The following is a 10158-nucleotide window of genomic DNA, read 5'->3' as shown; positions in this document are numbered from 1 at the left end:
ATTACAAATTACATATTTTTTTTTAAAAACAACTGTTTTTTCTTTACACCAATTGATTCCTCTCATTGTTTTGTATATAAAAGTATTAAGGTAAGATAATCGAAAAATGAATATTTTACTAGATATTTTATGGTTTATGTAAAATTAATTATTTCAAGCCTCATAACTCGAAAGTACTCAATGAAGAAATACTTTATTATAGTGTTTTGGAAAGCTCTCGAGATAAGCTATAAGAATACATAATAAAAAATAGGGGGTTCCATTTAAAAAATTAAAGGTAACCTTCATGTGACATTTTTGCTTATTACTTAATAATTATTGCGAATTTTGCAAAATGGTAGAGGACTTTTCTTTTTAGTTTGACCCAATCTATCATCACTTTTCGTTTGGTCCCTCACGAATCGAACACCCTGTATACACGGCTCTCTTTTTCAAAGTTATATTCTTTTTAGCGATCTGTAAAATCTGTGTGTTTTGCAACACGTGTTGCCGTTTCGTTTATCTGACATCTGATCCGGCATCCGATTACCCGTCAATATTTTCGCGTATACGCGTATATGTATACTTCTATCGTGTCGGTTCTGTGTTTGTTTTTTTCACGTGTTGTATTTCTTCTTTTTAAGTTTTTTTCATTTTTTTACTTCATTTCTAAATTTTTTTTTCGCATCGCATTTTAATAAACAATGTCGAGTCAGTGCCCTGTAAATAGTTATTATGATAGGTGTGTGTACAAAGAGTGCAAGAATGGAAAATCGCATGGAAAACGACTATTCAGATTTCCAAAGCAGGAAGATGTAAGATGCAATATGTGGATACACAATACAGGTAGGTCTCTGTGCATAATTATGTCATTATTTTATATATTGACATGCTAGTAATGGAAAATCCGAGTATGTGTTACGTATACAGGGTGTCTCATGTAAAGTGTCCCACCGAAAGTATATCTCGTACAAGTACAAACTGGACTAAAAAGTCTTATATGATTTTGCAAGCAATTACAACGAAAAAATAAGAATCGGGCGGCGTACAGCCAAACTTTATTATCGTGCTTTATTATTCGCCGCTGGCACGCCTAGCGCGTACATCCCACGATTTAGCCACACGAATGAGACGTGCTCATCAGCTCTTCTTTAATTAATCTCTTTCTTTAATAAATCTTGAAATTTTATGATGTTGTTTGCAAAATGGTATAGGAGTTTTTAGTTTAATTTAACGAGATCTACTTGTATTTTCGGTAGGACACCTCAGATATGCTGTAGAAATATGTGAAGTATATAATATAAGTTTATAAATTTTATATATAAATTTAATATTTAATAATTATATATAATTATATTTACAGATTTATACTTCCTCTCTTTCTTTTGTTTAATTTTTTACTAATTTATTTGAATATTAATGATAAATTTTATTAAATTAATTAATAAGAATCCATTAATATATAAATATTTAAATTAATTTAAATTATTAATTTAATATATAATAATTTACGATAAATAAATTTATTAATATATATTTAATAATTATATTTGTAATATTAATGTAAAAAATGTAAATTTTCATTTTTTAATTTATATTTTATCCATTTATGTATTTCTTTTAAGTAAGCAAATTTAAATCTCAAAAAAATTCGGTGGCGACGACGGCGACGGTCCCGACGGCTATGGTGGCGACGACGGTGACGGCCCCGACGGCCACGGTGGCCACGGTAGCGACGACGGCGACGGCCCCGACGGCCACGATGGCCTCGGTGGGGCCGACGGTCTCGACGGCCATGGCAACTTCGGTGGCGACGACGGCGACGACTCCGACGACCCCGACGGTGTTGACAACCGAGCCAATTATATTAACTGTAAGTAAAAAATTAATAAATTTTATATTATAACCAATATTCATATTATAATTAACATTTTGATGGCCGCATATATCGCATGTTATCCGTGTGCGACTGACAGTGTTAATAAAAGGAATCGCGGAATGTTTTGCTTTATCTTGCCTGATTTTTTGTCTCATTTTCATATATATTTAAGAAAGCATATTGTTTTTATCTGTCATGTATATGTCATATTTAACGTCTTGCACGCGGATATTTCAGAATTCGCCTTAGAGTTAATATAATATTTATCATATTAATATTATATTACGGTAATATAATATTGATTATACACATATATTTATTTTTTTAAATATAATATTTATTACATAATATATTTATTTTTTTGTTGCAAACAGAACAGTTGCAAACTGTAATTAGCAATATTTTTGTCCAAAGAGGAAGATGGAGGGATAGAAGGGGATGGAGAGATAGAGGAAGAAGAAGAGGAAGAGGTAGAGGTAGAGGTAGAGGAAGAGGTAGAGGCTGGGGTAGAGGTGCAGGCGAAGGCAAAAGTGATGACATAAAGATATTTTATTATGAGAAATAAAAAACATGTACACAATAAAACACGTCTCCTAAATACAATTTTTGAGTAAAATATATAAAATTTTAAATATATATGTGAAACTTTTTTTTCCGATATTTCCTATCCTTTTTCCGATATTTCTTATCCTTTTCGAAATATCAATAAGTTAAAAACGAGACGGGGAAGACAAATCGCTATTAGCTCGCCGCGTGGTTTGCTCATGCGTTGGTGAGACAAAGCCAGAGCGATTGATTGTCCGTCTTTGTCTGACTCTGTCCATCTTATTTAGTTCGGATATGAACCATAGTATGGACACGAACCATGTATTGTTACCGAGCGTAACGTACATAGTTCACGTCCACTTTCTCGGCACGTCAAGCGTCGAGAAATTTGCTTCTGGAGGCCAGTGACTCTCAGGTTTCTCTCTGTAGCTAGTCGCTAGCGACAATCTAGTTACGTGACTTTTTTATCGCTCAAAACGAGCGATGAGCGACACATGAAAAGGTACCTTTAAGCCCCTTGCACAATGCTAGGCAACAGGCAATAGAAATAAGGAATAGAAACTATTCACCAATAAATACGCGGAACAGAAAATATTCGCCAATAGGAGCAGAGAATAGATACTATTTCTGTTCTTATTGCCTGTTGCCTAGCATTGTGCAAAGGGCTTTAAAGGTACCTTTTCATGTGTCGCTCATCGCTCGTTTTGAGCGATAAAAAAGTCACGTAACTAGATCGTCGCTAGCGACTAGCTATTGAGCATGAAAAGGGCTCCAGCAGCGATTTAGAAAGAAAAGTTCCGTTGAGACACGCACAGTATAAAATAAATATAAACAAAATGTTACAAGCAAGAAAATATTATAATTGGATGATTGAGTGCACAAAAATTATAAATGAAAATATTATAAAGCAGAATAATATAAAGAAAAAATTAGCAGTAGCGGCAGTTCTTTATTATTTAGAAGAAAAAAAGAAACGATACAAAAAAAAATGTTTGGGTTACTCCATCATCTAAAAACATTATAAAACAGATTATTTTTGTAATTAACTAATATAAAATTTATAAATACAAACATTCTACCTAATACAGGATAAAAACACAAATTTTCATCCGTAATAAAATTGGAATAGCCTTCTAGACATGTATGCATCGGTACTTCATCCTCATTACAAATACAGTTTCACATGACATATTCTATAAATAAAAATATTTCGTTTATTTTAATGTTCTCTTGCCATTACACAAAAGATTTTTAACATAACCTTATATATCAGCAGATTTATATTTACATTTTTATTATGTATAAAATTACATTATAAAATATTATTATTATATATATTTAATATTTATTACAAAATTATATACTTACTCTTTGATTATCCATTTGGGCTACGTTTCAAAACGTAAGTAACTGAAGAAATTTTACTCGAATCGCCGTTCCGAAACTCTTTCAAGCCTTTCTGATTGGTTCAAATCGGCCATCGAGTAAAATTTCCTTCGGTTACTTACGTTTTGGAACGTAACCTTGAGATTCGTATTAAGTTAGCCGGAAATTTTTCAGCCAACCAAAAATCTCCTTATGGAATCGTTTGTATTTCGTATGAAGATGTTTGAAGTGTGATTAAAAACGTTTGTGAATAATTAGAATAATTATAAAAAATTAATCATTTTTACAGTATGTAGTTAGCCAACATAACTAAATATTAAAAATTCTCCTTATGAATCGTTTGTATTTCGTATGAAGAGTTTTGAAGTATAATTAAAAAGGTTTGTGAGTCATTCGTTTAATTTTAATTAAATTTTTTTATATTGTGAAGTTAGCCGGAAGCTATATAAAATGGACGCCGTCCTGTGATTGGTCGATTTGCTTATGGTAAATACTAAAATTTTCTCATGTGTACTGACTTTAAGTGTAAGCAAAACGAGCAAATTTATCTCTTTTGTAACTTTTAATCCATGACTAATTTATTATTAATTCCGCATAATCGCATAATATATCATGGATCGTGGATAAGCGTAGATAATTGAAATATGTTTTTCTACCAATAAATAAGTAAATCTTTTATAATTGTTTTATAATGTAGTCATTCAGAAAATGATCACAATTTGTGATTATGTATTTAATTGTTATTTTATATTCGCTTTCAAATAATAAACTATATAATAATAAAATTTATATAAAAAGATGGTAATATATGTAATCCAATTAATTATAATTGACAAAATAATTTCTTGTGAAAAAATAAAAGTAAAAAATATAGAAGAATTTTTTTTATAGCTTGTATAAAAAATCAGTTTTATGCTAAGTATATTATAATTTTCTGGACTGTAGTAATATTTAATATATAATTTTTGCTATATAAATATATATTTCTGATATAAAATCTATTTCTACAGATAGTAAGATCGGCTGAGTTATGTCACAGAATATCGGAAGGCTTACATCAAAATGCGAGAGAGAGGAGATGGCATATATCAATATGAATCCATTGCTGATGTTGTAAGAGCAAAAATAGATATCTCTGTAGATTTTATTATTTTTGCATCTGAAAACTTGAAAATTGCCCATGCCTTATCGGAAGTAAATCTTCTTTTGTATTTTCAAATATATATAAGCGCACATTTTTAGCATATTCTTTTATGTTATCATTTTTTTTGTTAATTATTATTGATTATTATTGATTACTTTGTTAATTATTGTCAATTAAGAAGAAATATATATTTATATAGCAAAAATTATATATTAAATATTACTACAGTCCAGAAAATTATAATATACTTAGCATAAAACTGATTTTTTATACAAGCTATAAAAAAAATTCTTCTATATTTTTTACTTTTATTTTTTCACAAGAAATTATTTTGTCAATTATAATTAATTGGATTATATATATTACCATCTTTTTATATAAATTTTATTATTATATAGTTTATTATTTGAAAGCGAATATAAAATAACAATTAAATACATAATCACAAATTGTGATCATTTTCTGAATGATGACTACATTATAAAACAATTATAAAAGATTTACTTATTTATTGGTAGAAAAACATATTTCAATTATCTACGCTTATCCACGATCCATGATATATTATGCGATTATGCGGAATTAATAATAAATTAGTCATGGATTAAAAGTTACAAAAGAGATAAATTTGCTCGTTTTGCTTACACTTAAAATTAGTACACATGAGAAAATTTTAGTATTTACCATAAGCAAATCGACCAATCACAGGACGGCGTCCATTTTATATAGCTTCCGGCTAACTTCACAATATAAAAAAATTTAATTAAAATTAAACGAATGACTCACAAACCTTTTTAATTATACTTCAAAACTCTTCATACGAAATACAAACAATTCATAAGGAGAATTTTTAATATTTAGTTATGTTGGCTAACTACATACTGTAAAAATGATTAATTTTTTATAATTATTCTAATTACTCACAAACGTTTTTAATCACACTTCAAACATCTTCATACGAAATACAAACGATTCCATAAGGAGATTTTTGGTTGGCTGAAAAATTTCCGGCTAACTTAATACGAATAACCTTGAGTCTTAAAATTTCAAAATTATCGCTCGTGAATGTCGCTTGTAGTTGGAAAAATCCAACTACAGAAACCCGTCGCTGGCGACTACGTGACGTCATTATGTCGCTAAAATCGAGCGATAGAGCGATGTATGAAATGGCACCTTGAGGCTTAAATTGCCTATTGTAGACCCGGCCTAAAAATTCATAACAAGTGTCGCGAGTCTGACTTAGCATTTTATGGTTACTTGTAATTATTATTATTAAAATAATTTGATATTAATTTGATATTTATATATACAGTAACATATTTATAGACTGTAGTGTATTACGAAGAATAAACATGCCTCAATACACAGGTGTGTATTTAACTATCATAATATCTAACCTAAAAGTGTATAATATCAAATTTTATTTAATAGACAAAAACGTAGAGAAAGAATTTGTTGTAAATTTTTTAGTTATACAATTTCTTTAGCATATGTCTACTTACTTAAAAGAAGAAATCTACGTCTAGTTCTAAAATTTATTGTTAATGTAATCAAAAATATTTATGTTTGCCAAGATAATCTGAGAGCCTAAATTTTAAACTTAAACTTGAAGTAATCATCGGTTTACTTTATTTATTTTTATATAACATTTTTATTATTTATACATAAATACACATTATTTATTTATAATTTACATTTATTGTACAAAATGTTTATATTTGTGCTTAGCGCATATAAGATATATACATATATATATATATATATATACATATATATATATATATATATATATATATATATATATATATATGTATAATACAAATACATTTTTCAAATTTGTGTTTAACATAGCATATTTTTTTATGGATTTTTGATATGTTTCAGTTAAAGTGAAATGGGGCAAAGAACTCTTTTCCAATGTGGAAGTTAATACCGAAGAGGAACCAATGTTGTTTAAGGCACAACTCTTCGCTTTGACTGGGGTTCAACCAGAAAGACAAAAAGTTATGCTCAAAGGAATGACACTCAAAGATGATAATTGGGGCAATTTGAAGCTTAAAGATGTAATAAAAAAAGAGTATATATATATATATATATATATATATATATATATATATATATAATTGTTCTAATTGTGACCTAAATCTTATTATACATAAGATTTTTAATTCATTTTTTATTATATTAGGGTGTCACAGTACTTATGATGGGTTCTAAAGAAGAAGATGTACCTACAGAACCAATAGAGAAACCAATATTTTTGGAAGATATGAATGAAGCTGAATTAGCCACAGCTTTAGAGCTACCAGCTGGTTTACATAATCTTGGTAACACTTGCTATCTGAATGCGACAGTGCAGTGTTTAAAAACTGTGCCAGAATTACGAGAAGCTTTAAAGATTTTCCCAGGCGGCTGGGCGACAGCCGCGAGTTTATCATTACCCGCGCAAAGTATAACTGCGGCATTAAGGGATCTATATGATAATATGGACAAAGGAACATCCAGGGCACCTCTTGTTCTGGTTCAAATGCTGCATTTAGCTTTCCCAAGATTTGCAGAAAAAACCGAACAAGGCGTATTTCAACAGCAAGATGCGAATGAATGTTGGACGGAACTGATTAGGATGTTGCAGCAGAAGTTACCTGCAAAGGTTATTGATGATGTACAATATGTGCAACTTTTTTAAAATTTATTTCTTATATACACATATGCTTGCGTATTACTCACATAAACAATTTATCTATAAAATAAATTATCAAAAGCTTTGTATTTGTAATAGAACAACACAGTATTACTCACATAAACAATTTATCTATAAAATAAATTATCAAAAGCTTTGTATTTGTAATAGAACAACACAAATATATCGGAAGATGATTCCGAAGCTTCTAAACCACGTTCATTTATTGAACAATATTTTGGAGGTATATTTGATTATGAATTAAAGTGCATTGAATCCGAGGACGAACCAGCCACTATTGGAAAAGAAGAATTCTTACAATTAAGTTGTTTTATTTCAACTGATGTCAAGCACATGTATTTTGGACTCAGGAACAAAATGCAGGAGCAAATTACAAAAATGTCGCCAACGCTTGGAAGAAATGCTGTTTATACAAAAACGGTATATTTATATTATATATATCCATATAGTAATCTCAAAGTTATGTGCATGATATTTATATGAGAAAAAGCTATTCATATTATAATAAAGCAAAAAAGGAGATTATTTAAAAATAAAATAATAGAATTTTTGAAAGATAAGATACATAAACTGATTAATTGTTGATATAAATTTAACCAATCATTATAGATGAAAATAATTTTTAAATGTTTAAATATATATAAAAATATTCATTCGAAGATTGAGATTGAACTTTAATTTAAAATATTTCTTGAGATATGCAAATTAAGATATATATATATATATATCTTAATTTGCTCATCTCAAGAAATATTTTAAATTAAAGTTCAATCTCATATATATATATATATATATATATATATATATATATATATATATATATATATATATATATATATATATATATATATGTATGTATGTATGTATATGTGTATGTATGTATGTATGTATGTATGTATGTATGTATGTACGTATGTATGTACGTATGTATGTACGTATGTATGTACGTATGTATGTACGTATGTATGTACGTATGTATGTACGTATGTATGTACGTATGTATGTACGTATGTATGTACGTATGTATGTACGTATGTATGTACGTATGTATGTACGTATGTATGTACGTATGTATGTACGTATGTATGTACGTATGTACGTACGTACGTATGTATGTATGTATGTATGTATGTATGTATGTATGTATGTATGTATGTATGTATGTATATTTTGAAAGTATATATGTATTTGTACTTTTTCAGTCAAAAATTAGCAGGTTACCAGCATATTTAACTATACAGTTTGTACGATTTTATTATAAGGAAAAAGAAGCGATTAATGCAAAGATTTTGAAAGATGTTAAATTTCCCTTGGAATTTGATGCTTTTGAATTATGTAGCCCTGAACTTCAAAATAAACTCATACCAATGCGTGAGAAATTTAAAGAATATGAAGATACTTTGGTAGACGAATCTTGTAATGTAAAAGTTAGAGATGAAGGAGATAGTATAAAAAAAACAATAAAGCAAGAACCATTCTGGTTTAAGAATGGTAAGAGTATGAAAAGAAATGTGATTTGAGATTCATTCATACATTCTACAAAAATTTTGTACCATGTTCATATATTTGTATATATCCATATATTCATTTATAATATTGCAGATTTGGGATCAAATAATAGCGGTTACTATAAATTACAAGCGGTTCTGACGCACAGAGGACGCTCTAGCAGTAGTGGTCATTATGTTGCATGGATTTGTCAAAAGGGTGATACATGGATGAAATGCGATGATGATGTTGTTACAGCTGTTACTACCGAGGAAGTTTTAAAACTCAGCGGAGGTGGTGATTGGCATTGTGCATACGTTCTTCTGTATGGTCCGAGAATCTTGGAAGTGAAAGAGGACAATACAAACAACACTGAAACTTAACTGCCAAATAATTGATTTAAAAAATTACGCTAGACGAGAAATTGCTTATATTGCTAGCTCCGTATGAATATTCATTTGTTTTTATACCAATTAATATAAGTGTCATTAAAATATCATTGCTATTAACAATGTGTTACAATGCAGTCGCGCATACAGTATTTGTAATTTGAATAATAATTTTGGAGCATGCGCAGATATGAAAATAACTTATTATCTACAATAATTTTGTAGGGAAATATGAGTGAAAAACAAGACATTTTAATCAGTTTTTACTGTAAAAATGTAAGCATGTAAGGAGCATGCAATCAACAAAAATTAAAGATCAACAGGTAGAGTATATAATTATTCTACATACATACATGCACATACATTCATATACACACACGCGCACACATGTGTGTAATCCAAGTATGCAAACAAGAGCAAATACTGTTATTTGTTTGTCTACTGAAATTATGTATTAACCCTGTTGTAGAGTTTAAGAGAAGAAAAATGAAATATAAAGCAATGGATTTTAATGAAAAAGTGTAACATAATAGCGTCTTTTGATAATAGTCCTTTTTTTCGATAATTGCAATGAAGATACAATTAATCTTTACTTTAAAAATAGCTTTTTTACATTATAATGAATGTTACACAGGATGGTCTAAAA

General features: G+C 28.9%; 1 protein-coding gene across 1 annotated transcript; it reads left to right on the top strand.

The window, feature by feature from the left end:
* Positions 1-6121: 6121 nt before the first annotated feature.
* Usp14 (ubiquitin specific protease 14) lies at positions 6122-9701 on the top strand. Its single transcript, XM_083084486.1, has 6 exons — positions 6122-6302; positions 6819-6997; positions 7123-7584; positions 7786-8055; positions 8838-9126; positions 9238-9701. Exons 1-6 carry the CDS (start codon positions 6287-6289, stop codon positions 9504-9506), a joined length of 1485 nt encoding a protein of 494 aa, XP_082940612.1. The 5' UTR covers positions 6122-6286; the 3' UTR covers positions 9507-9701.
* The last annotated feature ends 457 nt before the right edge of the window (positions 9702-10158 follow it).

This window comes from Camponotus vicinus, unplaced genomic scaffold (genome assembly GCF_025532165.1).
Source record: "Camponotus vicinus isolate PSW18456_S1 unplaced genomic scaffold, iyCamVici1.0 SCAF_12, whole genome shotgun sequence".
NCBI classification, from domain to species: domain Eukaryota; kingdom Metazoa; phylum Arthropoda; class Insecta; order Hymenoptera; family Formicidae; genus Camponotus; species Camponotus vicinus.
The sequence above is the reverse complement of the archived record's forward strand: the minus strand, read 5'-3'. Positions and strand labels throughout refer to the sequence as shown.

Excerpts from the sequence above, each read along its gene's own strand:
- Usp14 (XM_083084486.1), top strand. Across the intron at positions 6,998-7,122 it reads GCAATTTGAAGCTTAAAGAT|GGTGTCACAGTACTTATGAT; the intron begins GTAATAAAAAAA and ends TTATTATATTAG. Across the intron at positions 9,127-9,237 it reads ACCATTCTGGTTTAAGAATG|ATTTGGGATCAAATAATAGC; the intron begins GTAAGAGTATGA and ends ATAATATTGCAG.